General features: G+C 40.8%; 2 protein-coding genes across 2 annotated transcripts; one reads left to right on the top strand and one right to left on the bottom strand.

Annotated features, from left to right (window-relative positions):
• The first annotated feature begins 6882 nt into the window (after nt 1-6882).
• LOC102706090 (DUF21 domain-containing protein At1g55930, chloroplastic-like) lies at nt 6883-18489 on the top strand. Its single transcript, XM_006651516.3, has 14 exons — nt 6883-7527; nt 8588-8685; nt 9119-9212; nt 9304-9386; nt 9482-9580; nt 10534-10615; nt 11418-11557; nt 11630-11708; nt 11817-11880; nt 12097-12188; nt 13530-13595; nt 14293-14409; nt 15033-15212; nt 18180-18489. The coding sequence occupies exons 1-14, from the start codon at nt 6988-6990 to the stop codon at nt 18456-18458; spliced, it is 2013 nt and encodes a 670-aa protein (XP_006651579.3). The 5' UTR covers nt 6883-6987; the 3' UTR covers nt 18459-18489.
• LOC102704686 lies at nt 18461-19089 on the bottom strand. The gene has a single exon (XM_040521964.1). It carries the CDS (start codon nt 19054-19056, stop codon nt 18661-18663), a length of 396 nt encoding a protein of 131 aa, XP_040377898.1. The 5' UTR covers nt 19057-19089; the 3' UTR covers nt 18461-18660.
• Between the last annotated feature and the right edge of the window lie 670 nt (nt 19090-19759).

The raw sequence follows: 19759 nt of genomic DNA, 5'->3' as shown, positions 1-19759 counted from the left end.
TTATCGTTCTCTTTCCATTTATTTTTGACATAAAATAATAGAGGGCATAATTGGGGCTCCCATGTTTATCATCTCCACTAGAGATTGGGGCGCGCTATCACGCGCCGCTTATGGACAAACAACAACCAAATCACTGCAACTCTTGTGAGAAAGGAGGGTTCAAAACAAAATAAAAATATAGAAAAGTAACAAACAGATAGAAATCAGGTATACTAAAATATCATCAATCCATTTCCACAGCAACAAAAAACTGGTATCTTCAGTCACATTAAATGAGAACTCAACACTCTTAAAGAAACCTAGAACAACTTGATGTCTTAGTACAAAATATGTTGGTTGAATTCTGGAAAAGAAAGGTTTCAAGAAATATGATTACCACTGGGATCAGCAAATCTTACGCATAAATAAACATGGCTGGCTACACCAACGTTTCCTTTAAGCAAAAACTGTCACTTCCAAACCAAGAAACTGATAGATTCATGTACATGTTCAAACATATTCTTGACCAGAGATAGTGAGATAGGGACATCATTCTCGAGGAAAGAGCCAGCCAGTAAATTTTGCAATTTCAGCCCTTAGGCCCTCAGCACCTTCAAATGCTTCCTGACAATTTTTGATCAACACACGTTTGAATTTAATCTCTTTGATATCTGGTTCTTCTTGAGGGAACGATGGGAGCTTCTCATTGGGATCGGAACAAAGCTGAACGTACATTGGACAGAAGGTGGGTTCAACAACAACCTTCTTAAATACGAGGGAAATAATATCCTGAACCAAAAGCAAAAGATAGATTAATCACAAAAGCTTGCTAGAAAAGGAAGCTTGAGACCAGAGAGTCAAAAGCCATTGAACCTTTAAAATATCAGCAGTAGTAAGGCCAACCTCCATTAGTTGGCCCTTGAGTAGATCGAAATTTTCTGGTGTCAGTTTGTTTAATATACTGCATAAGCAAGAGAAGTAAGCAGAGTGTAAGACAACTTTCAGTATTATGAAGAGTAAATTTTAAAAAACTGTAGTTATTCTGTCAAAACTATCAATTTGCTACAACTTTATATTGGCATTTCATAAAACTGCAATAATAGCAAACGATTTATCATAAACTGCAACTTTATCCCTTCCGTATGTATGATATGTGGGTCCAACTTACGACAGCATGTTTGTATGACATGTGGACACAAAACTTTTTGAACAAATAAAGTTGTATCTTTCTGATAAATCATAAATTATTGATGCAGTTTTCTGAAGTTTCTGTCTAAAGTTGCAGCAAACTGATAATTTTGGCACAATAGTTACATGTATCTGAAACTTAATTAGTCCATAAAGAAAGAAAAATAAAAACATTAAAAAAGGAACAAAAAATAAAAAGATTGCATGATAATTATGTTACCCTTTGACTGTGTTCAGGACTCTATCTTTCTCTGAGACATTGCCTCTTTGGGCAGACCAACGTACTTCAGCCTTGATAAGAGCAGGAGTCGGACCAACCTTTAATAACAAAAATGACATGGAATGATGATAATATATGAAGAAAAATATAAGTGTATAAAAAGGCATACATCAGCAATGGCCTGATCACAATAAATAAAGTATACAAGTTGCCAAAAAACAACATATTATTACATGTGAATTGATTGCATAACAAAATAATAGAATAATACACTTCTAAGACTTATTGACATTATTCTGTAGCAAAAAAATGTTTATGGGCCGATACTTCTTTACTGGTCTACATTTCAGCACTGATTGAAAGATATGGTAAAAATTGTATGTCAATAGCACATGCATGGCAATAACAATCAATTTCATATTATGGGGGAGCAAAACAAAAACAACACCATTCAGTTGGGTCGATCATCCCAACACCTGAAGCGACTGCAAAACCAAGTTGCTCTACTAACTTGATGAATAATCATAGCCATTGATTAACCAAGTAGGTTAAATCAGTAAATCACACATGATCAATAGAGGGAGGCAACCTTAATTCAGAATCAGTGGCAAGCAGAAAGCAAACCTACTTCCAAAGTAACATAGTTCAGTGCAGCAAGAAATATGAGCTTATTCACGTTGCAAAAATAGGAGTAATAAGTAAGGTCAAATGGAACAACAAAAATAACAACCATGTAATTGCTGTCTTAACATACTTAGGTTTTCAAGCAAATTGGTGGCTTAATTGATCCTGCATGTTAACGTGTTCTTGTTGCCGGCCACTTGAGGCAAGTGCTTCTTTAGCTTCACGAATGTTGTCCCGGGACATCTCTTCATTAGCTGCCGGACGCGGAACTGTTCGTGTACGTCAGTCACGATTATCTGTCTCACCATACCGATTGTGTGTTGGAGTTGGAGTTTGTGTCTGCACTTGCAGCTGAACAACAAAAGATTACCATTTGATACAGAATTGGAACCGAAAGTTGAATGAATCAAAAACACGAAACGTGATGACAAGACAGGAAAGAGGGTGCTGGAGATTATAGAAAGAAGTTTGTTCAGCTCTAAGATTGTGATAGCTTTTACTGTTGTTCTTTCAACTTCCTAAAATATTGTACAGTCTGAACACTGAAATGACATAGGAAGAGCAGCTTTGCAATTTCTTATGATGGTTTACAATTTTAAATACAAATTTTGACCTGCTGGGCCTTGTAAGTGATTGTCTTCAGTTCATAACCTTTAATCTAGACATATGGCATTATCAAAATTTTAAGAATAGAAGTTACCTTTGCTCGTGGGCAGAAGCTCATTATAATATAATATGAGCACATCAATGAAAACAAACTCTCAAGGGTTCTTAATAAGTAGTGCCGAAGTTTGAACTCAGGAACTTGAGCGCAAAGATCACTGTATGTAAATCTGGAAAGGAAATGAGAAACATATTAGAGAGGTGAGTATTCACGAAAATTTGTATGTTTATCCTTGTAGTTTGTAGGCAGAAAATTCTCTCTAGAAAGCTAAGGCAGTCTTATGTGTAGAATGTCTACTAAATGATACGTAGTAGCATATATCTTATAGAAGTTTAGATGATCAGAAATGACGTACATACTAAACTTGAACTGGGGTATGCAGTCGAACCATGCAGGGAGTAGAAAATACTATTTTTGGCGGTAAACCTAAATGCACCACAATCTTTCTCAAAAAAAAACATATAACTCTACATAATAAAATCCAGACCTACCAAACTCAAATTTTTTTAGGAAATTATATGTAAATTATGAAGCATAACCCAACTAAGCTCACAACTTCGGTTAAAAGCCTTGACACCTATCAAACATTGAAACTCAGTCACTAAGGAGATATTTTTAGGAAATAACCCCAGTATAATATGTAAGCACAGAAAAGTCCATAGGTTTTTGTCTGAGTAAAGTAATCCATAAAATTCAAACCACATACAGTTATATTTAAGCACAGAACACAATGAGTGGAACCAATATAAGCTCTGAGTACTGAGTACATACTTATTTCTCTCAGTATTATTTCCAATCTCCTATAATTATTTTCCAATTAGAAAAAGGATAACATCACATATCAAGAAATTGGTCTATTAACTGGTTGAATCCAGTACCTCTTCCAACATTTCCATCAGGACAAAATGAGTCTGAGAGAGTACCTCTTGCAGAAAGAAAATTACAGCCGGTCTGACCAAGAAGCAACCTAGGCGAGCAGGCCGGGGACGAGGCGGCACGGTGCAGACCGCCGGGTTAGTCTCCAGCAGAAGACGCCACCGGCACCGACGCCGATGCCACCGGAGGCAATGGCCGGCTCGACCGCGCTGGGGCAAACTCGTAGATCTGTCGCAGTCGCCGCTGGGATACCACCCAGTCCGCCGACAGCCGGCCGGGGCCCGTCGTGCCAACCTCTGTTGGCCCGAGATCCGTCACGGCGGCGTGCAGATGTACGCCGGGGGCGGCACCGTGCGAGACGACCGCAATATTGTGATTGGTGCCAGCCACATGTAGTCGGGCTGACCGAACCGCAATGCAGCCAACCAAGCCGGCACCAAAACGGCGTAGCGGACTCCGCCGGATCGGTCTCCAGCAGAAGACACCATGGCCCACCGATGCGATCGGTCGCAAAGGATGCATCGCGGCGTGGCAAGGTCGTACACCTATCGCATCCACCTCGGGCAGACCACTCGGTCCACCTGCAGCCGGACGGGGTCCGCCGTGCCGACCTCCGCTGGGCCAAGATCTGGCGCGGCGTGCCGCACAGCTATGTCAGGGCGGCGGCATGCGACACCACCGCTAGGCACGTGCAGGCGGACCGAAGGAGGTAGAACGCAGGCGAGCAGAGCGGGAGCGAGGAGCGAGCCACACCGGCAGACGAGGAGGGAAAAAAGAGCAGGAGCAATGGGAACAAATGAACGAAAGCGTAACCAGAGCAAAATGAAAAAGAAGGGAACACGGCCATAGAGAGGAAGACGAAAAAGAACAGAACACACCTGCAGCGAGGACGAAACTAACGGCTGAGCGGGGAGGATCGCGCCGACGCAATGCGCTTATGCGCAGAAGTGAGGAAGAGGCCCTGCAAAAACCAGGCCACAACATTGAAAGAACAAGAACATGACTAAAACAAAAGGATAAAAGCAACCAAGCAGCGAAATCTTGCCCGTAATAAACCAAATCGCCGACCTGCTCAGCTGACTGAACCCATCGCGGAGCAAACGGAGAGTAGGGAATGGGAAGCAGAGTAAGCAAATGCAAGCAGCAAGCAACCAAAAGAACCGAACAGAAGAGCGGAGAGAGCAAGGAGCAAGACGGTGGAGGCGAGAAAAAGGCGAGACACCGAGGGGAAAGAAGGGAAAGCGTACCCGAGCAGAGCACGACAGAGCGAAATCGCGAGCGCAACGCCAAGCAGCCCGAGACTGACGATAGGGACCAGCTCTTCAGGAGGGCCACCTGCCAGCGACCGCCACAAGCCACGCGGAACGTACCCCACCGACCAGTCTGAGCGAGCGAACCAATCAGATGCAGAGACGAAGCAGCCCCTCCCTAGGACGCAGCGACCAAACCGAGGGAGAAAAAAAATCCAAAACCGGAGACATGCAAAACCAATAGCTGAAATGCAGGACCCACAAAGGTTGGACCCATATGACAGTGGACCAACGGGCAAAGCAGCCTGTACCCAAAAAAAAGTCAATTGGGAAACTACACCACTCACAGCAGTGTCCAACAGGCAAAACAGAAGCCTACCCTGACACAACAGTCCCCTCGCTTCTCTACCCGAGCACACTGCAATTTGGGAATGGAAAAATGTACCCCTACAGTTCTAGCCGACTGTACAGAAACCGAGGAGGCAGCCAACCAGGCGAGCACGGAGAAACCAGGAAGGAATCGCTACCATCGCGAGAAAGAGAGGCTGGCCTACAGGGCAGACAACACAGCAACCGAGCGAGCGCATGTTCAAAAACCGGCACTGTTCATGTCCTACCGGCACTATTCATTTTCGACGTGGCTGGCATCCGTGAGCGGCCGCCCAACGCGCACCTTAATGTTTTCTAACAAGAGGCAGGAAACCCCACCCAGCAGTCACGGGGAGCAGCGTGGACCGAGCGTACGCAAGAGTGAAAAGCACCACCGATAACGTGGCAGCAAGGCGGCAAGGCCCCGACAGCATCGAACGCTCCGGAAGCGTCAAAACGGGGGCGGCTTTAAGATTTTAAATGCTAGATCCATCCCTATCGCCCATAATAGAAATTAGATAATCTGTTATGTTTTATATGGAACTTTATAAAAAAAACAAACCGGTAGTAGTGGGTGTCAATCTCCGCTCAACGGCTGCGGGCCTAATTGGAGGTTTAGATGGTTGGTGAGGTAGGTTTGGTTGGTAATAGACCTGAAATGGCTAATTTGCCTTGCATCTAAGTTTGTGTGACAAAGCTACGGGAATGACACTGCTTGAGGTGAGTACTAACAACACATTTGCTCTATTCACTCAGAATAGAGCACCCCCGTGGAGTTTTACATTAGCCAAAAATAATTAAATAATATGATTAATATAAAATAAATTAATATGATTTTTTAAACAACTTTTCTATAATTTTTTTGCAAAATATACACCGTTTAACAGTTTGAAAAGTGTGCGTGCAAAAAACGAGAGAGATTAGTTAACTTACCAGGGGCGGGGCAGCCGAACGTGGCCTAAAATGTATAATACTAATATAAACAAAACTATGTTGCTAATTAAAATTGTCCTTTTCATAGAAAAATCCAAAACACCCATGTACTTGACGTGCAGGGGCCGCCTGCAAAATTGACATTCCTTTTACCCCCACTTAGCCTACACGAATATTTTTTAGACGACCCCATACTATTGGGTTTAAAATGGCCACTAGGAGGACAACAAGGGGGTTGATTTGAAAATGGCCTACCCGCAAGCTCCCCTTCTTGAATGGCGTTGACAAATATGTAGGTGCCCCTGCGATAAAACACCTAGTAGATAGGCGACAAGGGCCACCTGCATATTTACCCGTCCGGTCGCAGCCGACTGTTATCCCGCGTCCATACGCTTTACCATATCAACTATCACGCCTAACTAATGTACGTTTTATATTTTGCACCCACTGCCGGGTCGTTAGAAGGTTAGCTTTGCTATCTTTCAAAACAAAAGTTTATTTTTGTAATTTCTTATTAAAAACATTTTTAAAAAAATCTACTCCTGCTGTACACAAATTTTGAGCCGAGCAGCCCAAGAGAAGCCCAAGTGCCCAACCAAATAGCGGCCTGGCTAAAAAGCCTTTAGCTCTCCACGTTTGAGCCCCAGGATATTTGGTTAGACTCCGCGTCGACTCGAGCATAGGGTGGGTGGGGCCGCGGGTGGCAGGGCAGCTTCGCACCGGCCGCCCCCACCTCCACCATGGCGTCATCCCCTTCCTCCCCCTCCCCCTCTTCTCCCCTCGCGCAACCACCACCCACCACCCCCCTCGCCGCCTAGTCCCTCTCTCTCTCTCTCTCTCTCTCTCTCTCTCTTGCGGTGGCGGCGGCGACGACGAGCGGCGCCATGTCGTCGCCATCCACCTCCACCTCCACGGCGTCGTTGCTACTCGCCAGCGGGAGGCTCCCGCGGCTCCGGTTCCAGTCCCTCCGCGCCCCCACCAAGCCCCCCTTCCCCTTCCCCCACCTCCTCCTCCCCTTCCGCGCCTCCTCCCGCCGCTGCGTCCCCTGCCCCGCCGCGAGGTCCCGCCGGCCCGCCCCCTCCGCGCTGCCCCTGGGGGTCACGCCTCCGCCGGGGGTGGAGGTGGAGGGCGTCGAGGGGGCGGCTGCGGTGAGGAGGGTCGTGGTGGCGCTGGCGTGCGGCGCGCTTGCTGCGGCGTGGTGCCACCGGGCGCTCGCGGTAGCGGGCACGGGAGCCGCGGGGGCGTCTGGGGCGGTGGAGGCGGCTGCTGGGTTTGGAGGGATGGCGCTGCGTGGGGGCTGGCCGAGGGTGCTGCAGATTCTGCAGCTGCTCAGAGAGCAGGGGATTGTTCTCGCCGTGTTGCTTGGCCTTTCGGCCTTTTTCTCGATGGCTGAGACTTCCATCACCACGCTGTGGCCTTGGAAGGTGCGTGTAACAACTACCGGGTTCCATGATGTAGATTTGTTACACAATGTCTAATTGTTGCGTAACATTCACTTAACGGGGTGATGATGGTAACATCTAGATCAGTGGTTGTATGGGCATGGTGAAAGGAGGCGGAGGTACCCTTGTTCATACCCCAACGAAATTCCAAAATCCTATATTAATGCATAGTTTCGATTCAAGGTTCACTGTGCCATACAATGGAGCTGACCCGATGATATTCTCGACTGACTTCTTGGCTAGTATTTGGGGTTTAGGTTTTAAATTTCCACGGTCAATTTTCATTGAGGTAGGAAGGACACAGTTTTACATGAGGAAGGTGGTGGTGGAAGCCATATAAAAACATCTGGTATGTTGATGGCACCAGGCAGTTAGGTACTTAGGCATCACTGAACAAAGGGAGATTATGTGCATCAGATGAACTATTTGTGGAGGGGTTTAGTTGCGTCCTATGCTCGTACCTGACCCTGTAAATATCTACCATCTCCCAAAAGCTTTTTTTGATGTATTTATGGTTTGAAAGAAAACACACAGTTCACACCTTTTGCATCCCTTAATACCATACTAACATATACACTACTTCAAACAAGACACATGCACTGATACCCCTGTAATTGACTGGGGATGAGAGTAATGCTTATCCAGTGATAGGTAAGTTATTTGCACATTTTAAGTTTAGTGCAGCTTTATCTTCAGATCAAAATTTAAGTTCTAGGTTTAGCAAGTAGTAATAACATTTGGTCTTGGTGTCATCATCTCCCAAATAAGCATTCTTAGGTTTTGGTTTGATCTGGATGGACAACATTTAATTGTATCGATTATCAAGGCATTGTACCATACTGTTGAGTCCATTAGTTTTCTGAATACTTTCGGGAATTATAGTTTGATATAAGTCACATATCACCATTACCTTTTGTTGTTCCATGGGCTATATGCATAAGTCCCATCCTTGTTTATCATTCATTAAACCTTGTTGGTTGATGCCACTCATTTTCATGTATAGACAAATGTGTGCTTAGATTTCACTTTTCTGTTCCACTAGGTTCGTGAGCTGGCTGAAAAGGAACCTGAGAATGGCGTTTTCAGAATGCTCCGAAGTGATGTTACTCGCTTCCTGACGACCATTCTTATTGGCACAACGTAATTTATCAAACCTATGTGTTCTGTGGTGTTTATTGTAATCTTGTTGTATAAGCCATGTTATGGCATGAGTCTATTCCATACCCACAAAATACCACTCATTGTGAGACTAACTTCCACATCTTTTGCTGAAATTAAGAACAGGCGAACCGACTTATTAATGATTACAAAATATGTGTTCTTAGCGATATAAAAGCAAAGGCTGGAAAATAAACTACGATGAAAGAACCCTAAAATCAACTCCAAATTTAAGGTTTAAAATTCAAATTTTTGTTTAAGCATAAGCATAAGCAAAAAAGATGAGCTGGTGCTTCAGATCACACATTTGGGAGATATCAATGGTGTATTGTGGACATTGGATGTAATTAAGTTGCATAAATTGGATCCCCCATTATTATTTTCTACCTCATACTGGGATACTTCTCTATGAAAGTGTGGTCAACATTGGCGCAACGGCAATTGTTACTGAGGCAGCAACAGCAATGTTTGGTGAAGCAGGCGTCAGTGCTGCAACAGGTGTCATGACTGTATGTCGTCTCTTTCACACTGATCTGCTCATAAGAAAAATGTTCCCTTATTTTTATATGATGCCTAACTGTGGAGCTCCACCTTTTTCAGGTTGCCATCTTACTTCTTACAGAAATCACACCCAAAAGTGTTGCAGTTCATAATGCTACAGAGGTTGCTAGGTTTGTTGTAAGGTGAGAAAGATGTAAGGTCTTAGTTCAAATATTTGTTGAAATAGCTTGCTTCTTCATACGATGTTTAATGCTCTATATCTTTTGTAATGTATCAGACCAGTTGCATGGCTTTCATTGATCCTGTATCCGGTTGGGCGAATTGTCACATTTTTGTCTATGGGAATGCTCAAGATTCTAGGCCTGAAAGGAAGAAGGTAGGCATACTGCATACATAGTACTAGCATTTAATGTTTGTTTTCTGCTTGTGTAGTATTATTATTAATTGCTTCTTGATCAACTGAATGAGAATGATTCAACCTTATATATGAGGTTACAATAAGCTTCTTCCATCAAATTATGACTAGATGGCAATTCTGTAGCATATAGTGATTATGCTCATATTTAATTTTCTTTCCTTCTGGGAAACGTAGAAACAAAAATATTTTAGTACTTCCTATATTAATTTGGTCAAGTGAATCTTACTTAGTTGTTTGTAGCTCATTCCTAATTTCTGGTGTTAAAGGTAACCAGTTATGGATGTAAATGGCTTGGGTGGTTGCACCAAGCAAATATTCACCAATATCTTTAAACCAACTTGCTCACACATGTATGAGAATGATTCAAATATGGATTAACTGGTTATATGGTTATCAGTCATCATAAGTATTGGATATTTGTATAATATATACTAATATAAACAATTATCACTCTGATGGGTTTGGATTCATCTGTAAATCTTCAAACCTCATATCTATTCAACTGTTGTGTAATTTAAACATGTTCAGAACTCAAGAAGCAAACTATTTTAAATAATTATTGTAGTTACATATACTCCTCAGTTGCACTATCTACTTGTTGATAATTTCATTTTTACGGAGTATGTAGACAAATCCACGTTCATATCACAAAGTGGCCACAAATGGAGGGATCACTTCTGATCAATATGTGGATGTATTATTAATATCTGATAGATTAGATACAGTCAGATAATAGCTACCTTATTGTACAAGTTGGCTTCATGTTAGCTGCAAAATGACATGGATATCAGTGGAGCCAGGAATCGGCTATACTATTGATCTTGCTCTTATACTCGAGTTGTAAGCCTTCATTGGATGTACATTTTCGAGACATACGGAATTATATGTATTTTATACAATTGTTTTTTCAGTGAACCATATGTTACTGAGGATGAACTAAAGTTAATGTTACGAGGTGCAGAGTTGAGTGGCGCGATTGCAGAAGACGAACAGGTTAGATTACATCATATAATTTAATGCATATATTTTGCTTACCTGTGTGGTTGTATATTGCCTTCTTAATTAGTATTAATATTGTGGATTTTAGTGTTTTCATGTCCCAGCCTGTGTATGCACATGTTATACTAAAAGTTTATTTTCATTGGTTTCCATTTGTACTTTGAATTGAAGTTAATATGTTGAAGTTTAACTGTTTAAAGTTGTAGACACAAAACTCCATGATATACCAAAAAATCGTAATTTAGCTATTTTGATAATCTGTGCTGGATCATAGTGTTTTTTTAATAACATGTCATCAAATGGTACCCTTTTTTTTTTGCCGGGAAGGCTGAAAGGGCGACCATCCAATTTCATTAAGAGTAGAATAAACAAGGCTCTTATTCAAATGGTACCTTTTAATTACCATGGGGCTCTTATTCAAGGCTGATGAGTCATGAGATACTTTGGGCCTGGAGGCTGTAGGGCCTTCCAATGGTGAATTTGTGATTACATTTTCTACGGCTTATGTAGGAAACTTTCTAGTACATTCATATTCATCTATTCTGCATTCGAAGTTCTCATTCTACACGACTATTCATCAAAGGATTAATTTATTTCGAGTTAACTGACCATAAGAAGGCAATAAATGTTCTCGTTATCAGTTAGTGCTCCTCTATTGAACTGCTCCAAAGAACACCTACATTTTTCTGTCTTTTAGTATTGTACTGTTCTGAATTTCTCATTCATCCCTGTTTGCACTGAACTCTTAGCTAGTTATTCTTGATCGGCAAAATTTAATGAGTGACTTTTATGACAGGATATGATCGAGAATGTACTAGAGATTAAAGATACACACGTCAGGGAGGTAATGACACCTCTGGTGGATGTAGTTGCAATTGATGCTACCGCAACTCTGATTGATTTCAAAAACTTATGGGAAACTCATCAATACTCTAGGTATCTCAGCTATTGAACTTCTCGTATGCATCTTCAATTCTTGCTGTTGACCTCTGCAGCTATTACTTCCAGAGTTCCAGTGTTTGAGGAACGCATAGATAATATTGTTGGAATTGCTTACGCCATGGATATGCTTGAGTATGTTGAAGAGGTATGTCTCTTGTTTGCCACATAAATTTTGAAGTAGAAAAAGGATGAATAGGCCTCTTATTTGCTCATATTAAGGATTTTCTGAAGAAAGATGCATTTTGCTTTGAAGGTTGAGAAGTTGAAGGAGATTACTGTGAAGGAAATTGCACATATGCCCACATACTTTGTTCCAGGTAAACTTTTACAACAGGGTACTTATTACAAAGAAGTCCATTGGTAAACCTAAAGGTAGACACGGAGCATTATAAATACTTGAGTACTGTATTTATTTGCTAGTTCAATGGATGCTTTTGAAATCTAGATTTGTTTTAGGCATTGCATTATTTATATTTTAATGTTTCCTCTTGTGTTTATGTCATGGATGTAAAATATGATATTTTGTCTGACAGATTCAATGTCAGTTTGGAACTTGCTAAGAGAGTTTCGCATAAGGCAGGTTCATATGGCAGTGGTCCTCAATGAATATGGCGGGACTATTGGTGTATGCTTTTTTAAACCAATCCTTTATTCCTTATGCCTTCACAAAATAGACTTAGCTAGCTATTTATGGTTCTTATTATTGATTCCATTTATCATATGTTGTTATTTGAAGGGAGTTATTTAATTCATATTTTGTTTAAATAATTGGAAATTCAATATTTTTTTGCTCAACTCAGACCTTTGTCGTTTCATGGTTTGATGTTTGATAGGAAATTCATTTGTTTTCTCAATTTGTTTTCACCTGGTTTTGGTCAAATATAAAAATAGAGATCTTATTTTATTTTTTGTTAAACGAATATGCTGTATTATAACTAATGATTAAATGTTCCAAACTAGACTCTAGTATTTGCAATTTAACCGAGGAGGCAAAAATAAGTAAAATGAGGGTGTTATAGGGATGAACCAACCTGATTGCAGAAAACAGGGCAGGTTCTGGGTTATACAATAGTAATTGCCTGACTATAGTTGATTTTATGCACCTAGCTTGCTGGCATTTTGGTGGGACAGTGAGTGGTCTGCGTATACAGAACGACAGATATTTTCAATTGTTCATATGTATGTCATTGCGGCTGTGGCATATTTTAAGGGAAGGTTGAGGATTTGCTACTCCCATCTTTGCAATTGAGGATTTTCCACCACATAGGTCATGGTTCCCACATGCCACATCAGTGGAAAATCCTCAATTGCCAACTATCAGGAGTGGTGGATCCTTGTACCCACGATATTATTGACATTTAGTCTCAGGTTGTTCTATATATCTATAGGCAGCGTTCGTTATAGCCTTTTGGCTAGCTCTACAGCCGCATGCAAATGAGAGGTCATTACCACATGAATTATTAAGCATTAAATTTTATAAATTTGGAAATGGCTTTCTTTGATTTCTTGAAAGTAATTTCCACGTAGAAAGTTTTTGCAAAAAACAGTGTTTAATAGTTTGGGAAGCATGGTAACAAAAAACGAGGGAGTAGCTAAAGCCAAAACACACAAACAAACACTGCCATAATTAGTGCCATTCGTAGTGGAAATACCTGTATTGCAAGTTATAGGGTTGAACTTGAGTTTTTACAACCAACCATGAACTCAAAATCATTAAATGTCTTTACAACATAATTCCATTGCCAAACTATTGCTCTCTAGTTGGGGCTTACAAATGCCTTCTGGATGAAACAGTTTTATTGTAAGGTTTTTTTTTTCCATTAATAATTATTCACATTCTTGTACCATCTATACCCTATGTTCTGTGAATACATTGATCAGAAACAGGGAAACAGCTTTTCTGTTCATTATTTTCCACGCATCTCTTACTTTGGGAAGATTTTCTAACTACTGGTAAAAATTGCAGATTGTAACATTAGAAGATGTTGTGGAAGAAATAGTTGGAGAGATCTTCGATGAGAATGATTCAAAGGTGGCTATTTTAAGGAACCTTTTGATTAAATTTTACAATTCACTGTTTAATTCTAAAGCCATTTACCACGTGCTGTATAGAAGTGATATTTCTTCTCTTATCCTCTCACATTAACCCTTCCATCTCTCTGCGTTTTCCAACATTGATAACTCGCACATTAAATGCTAGTCATCCTGTATCAGGATTTCTGTGATAGAATAAAAAATTAAAAGCAGACGTGCTATTACGACTTTGTGAACACTCTTAAAATCACTACAGTAGCCTACAACTTTCAAGTTCTTGGTATTTATGCGGCTACATTGTTTTAGAATTGGTGTGTTTCATAACCAGCTTAAATAGTTAGATCATGGTCAGTTACTTCAGCCACTGGTTTGCTGGAAATCGTCCCGCTACTGTCTTGTGCCAGTTTTTATAATGAAACTAGTTAATTGTGGGAATCAACTGGCATCATGAAGAATCATTCTGAATTAACTTAACTCAAAGAGTCTCATACTAGGCATTAAGTTGTTAAATTGGCAGGGATTAAGTCCACTGCTTCTGCTGTTGTTTTAGCTATAACTTCGTTGTTGCTGTCAGTTCTGTCTTAAGTCATAACAAGCTATTGCACTTAGTAGACTATGATCTGTTTTGCTGTTTCTTTTGCTTTAGTAGACAGTATTACTCTTCTTCTTATGCTATTATGTTTCTACCTTTGTAGGAGGAAATCCAGAAGAAAACTGGTTATATAGTGATGCGGGATGATGGAACATTTGATGTTGATGCAAATACATCAATAGATCACCTATCTGAAGAACTTGGTGTTAAAATACCGGAGGTGTTATTTCTTCTTTGGTCTTGCCTTTTCTTACTATTGCTGTCACTATAGTCACAAGAAGTGTAATTTTGGACATTAGCATGGTAATCAAATTGAAATTTTGGTCACAAATGTGTATTGCAACATGTCTCTAAAATCTAGAAAAATCATTATATAGTATTTTCCAAGGAAAAACCATTTATTTTGTCATTATAAATAACATTAAAATAATCTAGCAAAATCATTATATTCGAATAAATTGAAAATATATTATATGCAGCTTGAAATGCTTGGATTTAGTTATTTCCACGTTTCCTTTGTAAGGCCCATCTGTGGATGTTCCTTATACTTGAATATGACTTCCTGTTAATCATCATAATATCAATTCCAAGAGCTATCTTAAACATGTGAAAGTTCGCCTCAACCTAATGTTGCTTGCTTCTTCATTTACTTAATGTAACTGATTGAGTGCTTTGAGATTTCCTTTATGAGTTGTCAGTAACACATATTGCTAGGTGTTAGCTTTTAGAATAATATATACCACTTAACATATAATAATCATATTTTATTGTGGAATATGCTACTGCAATCGCCTTAGTAGGATATGAGGTTTACTTGGAATTTGGAAATACATTTATTTTCAGGGTCATCAGTATGAGACGGTGTCTGGTTTTGTCTGTGAATCCTTTGGCTATATACCAGAAGAAGGTGGGAAGATGCTAGTTATACTCGAAAAGGATAACAGGGAAGAGAATGATGAATATAAGGAAGAAGGATCTGATCACCAAGATGATAGAGAAAGAACTCAGGCTTATGAACTTGAGGTATGTGGTACAATACTTGGTTTGTAGCAAGTTCAGACACTTGGTCTCATAGATGTAGCTATCAGCTAGTGTTCCTTAGGTTTCCTTGTTTCCAGTTGCTACTAGAAAGATCCTTCTAGAAGTTTCTTTCCTTTGCGATCACTATCCTGAATTATGTTTGCTATAATAGTTCTCCGACAAGAAACAATGATGCATAATTGCTACATACACCCCTAGGGCCTTTACTTCTTACATGATTTAAAATGACTGATGGTATAATGAGCTACTTTCTAGAAATGGCATTTGCTTGGTTTTTTTTAAAAATATATGTATGATACATTTTAAAACACTTTTTTTCTAAGTGGAGATGAACATATCCTACATGGCTGCATCTATATTATTTTTGTGATTTTTTTTCTAATCTGGAATCGTTTCTAATGCATCTGGATGTACAAATGTCATCCAACAAAATAGGCTGATGTTTTTGGGCGATGTCCAAAACTCTTAGGTTATGCATGTTCATTTTGTACATGCTCTATTTTCTGTTTAAACTTTAAACTACCTTGTGTTTTAAATACCTTTTTTATTTCTACATAGGATGAAGTGTTCAGTTTTGTATTCTGATAAATTGCGTTATTTTATATTGTGCTATATAACCTTTTCAAAATAGTTAATGTGAGTTCAGTTATTGTCTTGAATATAGCATAATAAACCCCATGGAAAAATCAAGGTTAGGGCAGGTTTTGAGTTTTGACTGAAGCCAATGAACTGCAATGTTGGATATAATCCCCAATTTTGAAACCAGAGCTCTTAGCCCTAGATGGTGGTTTTACTCCAAAAGTTATCCACACAAGACATAATCCCCAATTTTGTCACGCCATAACACACTAGGAGACATTCTCAATTGTAGAAAAAAAAATGGAATTACATAGGGAGTGCAAAGTCCATAGGTTAACAGCCAGAGACAAATGTTCTACATCATCAACGTGGTGCGGCCTGAATCAAGAGACCAGACCAAGGTCAAACCTTGTTCTCAGCACAGGTTCAAACATTGGCTGCTTTGGTTCCTTGTCCTACTCCCACTGCATTGGTTGTCTCGTGGCAAGCAGGTTATGGGGCATGGACTTCTTGTTCCACGGCTTGGTTCTTCAGGACCATATTAAAATCCCCTGCGAACACAATTGTGAAGTGCATCCCACATGAGACATCATCTGAGATGTCTTCCTCTGGATGCTCTCCACCATATCCTTAGGTAGGTGGACGAAGGAGTGAGCAGGGGAGGCTGTGGCTGAAGAGGAGGCTGCTGCTGCTGGAGAGCTGTGTTATTATGGAATTTTAGCTGGACTGCAGGCCTTTTAGTACGGTTGTTGACCATCCATGATATTTGTCAGTTTAAATTGGGATTATGTTTCTTGTCCCAAACTAGTGATCTACATATTACTACTCTTCATTGATCCATAATTTTAGCAATCCATGGACCATATCCTTAGTCATAGGTTCCCTCGTGCTTATGCAGTGTAAAATAATATTGGCAGGTCGTGCAAGTATACCTGGCTGGCCTAACCAATCCCACTTGGCCATCAGCCTACAATCTTAGCTTACCAAATCCAAAGAGTGTTTGAGTCCTTGAAAATGGAAAAAAGTGTAACTCATCGCACCTTTTGAATTCTTTATCAACCATATCCAATAATGGACCATACTGCTCAATTCCCATGTCTTCTTTTGGTACCCTATCTTGGTTCACCATGTCCAAAATAGTCTTTCTTCAAACTCATCTTACATATCAATATGCTTGTAATTATATATGCTTTATCTGCAAAGTCTCAAATCCAGGGGAGAACTAAATTTCAAAAAAGTTCAGGAAAATAAAAGTTAGTTGGATTTGGTTACTTATGTTTAGAAATTTAAAGCAGTGCCCTTTCTGCTGTCTGACCCAGTTCAGGTTTCCCAAATCATGCGTGAACATTTACCTAACATCTAGGTGCTATTTGAATTTTTTTCGAACCCCCTAGTTTGTTGGTTACCTTCAGTAGATTTAATCAGTTTTTATTCAAGGCTATATTTATTCGGTTATGTCACCACTTCCTTTTCAGTTTTGAAGATATTTATCATGTCCATGCCTGTTCTGTGTACATAGGCCATGTAAAGCTGTTTTCTTCAGTACTTATTCCTTTCTTTCTTTTATTTGCCTTTTTGCAGCCCCTGAGCCGTGACTGGCAATTATTCCTTTTTTAACTTTAGGCCACTCGAATTATGAAGTATAAGAAATTTTTATATATCCAACTTCTATAATTTTGAGCGTACCACATTCTCTAAGGTGTCAGTTGTCAAGTAAAAAGTAGTTATTTCAAAAGTAACATGGTTCTAGGAAACAACTACTTGATTTGTTGACCTAATTACACTTATATTCCCAAGATAAATATATAGTAAAACAGTTGCATTACTAAAACTGTATGAAGGCGAATCCATGTATTATAATATATATTTGTCTTCAGGAAAAAGCAAACATATCAACATATTGTTTTCTCTAGTTAGACTAGATCACTGTCCAATGCTTGCTTTGTTTTCACATGATTGGCACAAGAGTAGTTGCACAGAATGATTATGCTTGCCATAGTTATCACCCTTACCATTTATGTAGTATGAAAAAAATGGATTTTAAATATCCTATTTTACAGGAAATAAAGTAGTACAATTATCTTGCTCAAGATCTAATTACTTAATTTTTTTATTTTATAAACAAATTCAAGAAAAAGAGCAGGTAGCAAAATTAAAACATTTACAAAGTAATCAATTAGGGTGTTTATCTCGCATTGTCATTTTTCACAGAGCTATAATTTAGTTCTCCCCCAGATCATTTATTGCAGTTAACATTCGTTGTTAGGAATCTGATGTTTTTTCAATTGTGCTTTAACTTGCATCCTGTTGTACTTAGAAATTTCAATTTTTTTGCACCTTTTCTAAATCTCTGGCCTCCCTTGATTGCAGATACTAGAAGCTAATGCAAGAAAGGTTGGGAAAGTTCGTTTCAAGCCAATTAGCAGTGAATGTGTAGGTGTTGACAGCAAGGGTGTTAACAGGATGGTTTCGAAAAAGATCATCAAACGGAAGAAACAGAACCCTGGTGATTCTTCCGATAGTGATAATGAAGAAGAAGAAGAGTGTGCTGATATATCAGAAAATGGTTGCCCTGCAGAGCTACTCCACTACTCAGACGATAACAGTGCCCAATTGGAAGATGCCGGAAATTCAACGGCGACAAGGTGACAGGAAAACAACCAGCACAATCTTACTACTGGCAAATAATTACAACTCACCACCCTCCTGCCCCTTGTTACAAAACCGAAGAAGAGGAGAAAAACATATTAGGCTACCAAAAAAGCAGCTAGAGCAGCACATACTGGTGGATGCTGGGAAGGTTAACAGCTTAGGACAGCATTTTTAGTAGCAGAAGTAGTAATCTACTAATCTAGAGGTGCAGTGAGGTGTCGACGTCAACTTCACTGGATACACGCTTGTAGGCCTTGCTAGGCCACAGGTCCACAGCGAGCGTGTCGCTGCGGAGCTGGAAGGTTTTGAATTCACAGTCGGAGGTGGCGGCCGGCACGGCCGGGAGTAAGGTGGCAGCGGCAGCCATGTCACGCAGGGGCCTGCATGGGTACAGCAGCTCCGGGTGGAAGATCCATTTCACCGGCGCGGCGTCCCTTGGAGCAGAAGCGGCGGTGGCGACGGCGGCGACGGAGCGGGGGGCGAGCATCTGGATGAGCCTCTCCTCCCGCTCCTCCCTGATCCTCTCCAGCTCCCTGAACCTCCGCTGCAGCAGCGCGATGGACGAGAACATGACGGCGCCGTCGTTGCTCTGCATCACCGGATGATTTGGCCGAAACAGTATGATCAAACGAACGAACGCACTCACTCCTCTCCTTTTGAGTTTCCCGTTTGTCCGTCTACTTTGCTTGGGTTTGGTGGTGTGGGGCTCTGTTGTTCGAGGGGTGGTGGTGGTAGTGGTGTAGTGGGCATGTTATGTTTATGTGCCCTATTTATAAGCAGCAAGTTTTTGTCCCGGGGCAGCTTGTCATCTTGTGGTCGTGCTGCAACTTGTTTCAATTCTCTCTTCCATTATGCGATGATGCGATGTTATGGGGGGGCTGGTAGCAGAAAAAAGAAAAGAAAAACTATTCGCTCGCTTGCTCGCTCACTCCATCCCAGGAGAGAGAATCTGGGAGTGAGTAGGAGGAGAGAATGTGTCACGTTTTCCAATAAAGAAAGCTGGGGAGGAGGAGGAGGAGGAGGCGTGCAGGTGAGAAAGAGAGGAGTAGAGAGCATCGGAGAGAGTCCAAGGAAACTGGGCGTGGACGTTTGTGGTTGTGCCGTTTGTGTAGGTTGGAATCGAGTCGTGTTTTGGGGGGGTGGGGGTCGGCATGATTGCGCCCTGTCTGTCTTCCCTGTCGCCTTTTTCTCTTCTCCTCTCGTCTTCACCCTAGCTAGTGCTGCGGCAGAGCAGAACAGAGGCCTTTTCTCTTAAACACTGCTCCTATCATCGGAACAGCCAGATGTACGCTGCCGGA

The sequence above is a fragment of the Oryza brachyantha genome, chromosome 3, assembly GCF_000231095.2.
Source record: "Oryza brachyantha chromosome 3, ObraRS2, whole genome shotgun sequence".
Classification (NCBI taxonomy): domain Eukaryota; kingdom Viridiplantae; phylum Streptophyta; class Magnoliopsida; order Poales; family Poaceae; genus Oryza; species Oryza brachyantha.
Note: the sequence above shows the minus strand (reverse complement) of the source record. Positions and strands in the feature narration are given on the sequence as shown.

Excerpts from the sequence above, each read along its gene's own strand:
- LOC102704686 (XM_040521964.1), bottom strand. The coding sequence starts at position 19,056 with ATGCAGAGCAACGACGGCGCCGTCATGTTCTCGTCCATCGCGCTGCTG.
- LOC102706090 (XM_006651516.3), top strand. The coding sequence starts at position 6,988 with ATGTCGTCGCCATCCACCTCCACCTCCACGGCGTCGTTGCTACTCGCC. Across the intron at positions 9,213-9,303 it reads CTGCAACAGGTGTCATGACT|GTTGCCATCTTACTTCTTAC; the intron begins GTATGTCGTCTC and ends CACCTTTTTCAG. Across the intron at positions 13,596-14,292 it reads TCGATGAGAATGATTCAAAG|GAGGAAATCCAGAAGAAAAC; the intron begins GTGGCTATTTTA and ends CTACCTTTGTAG.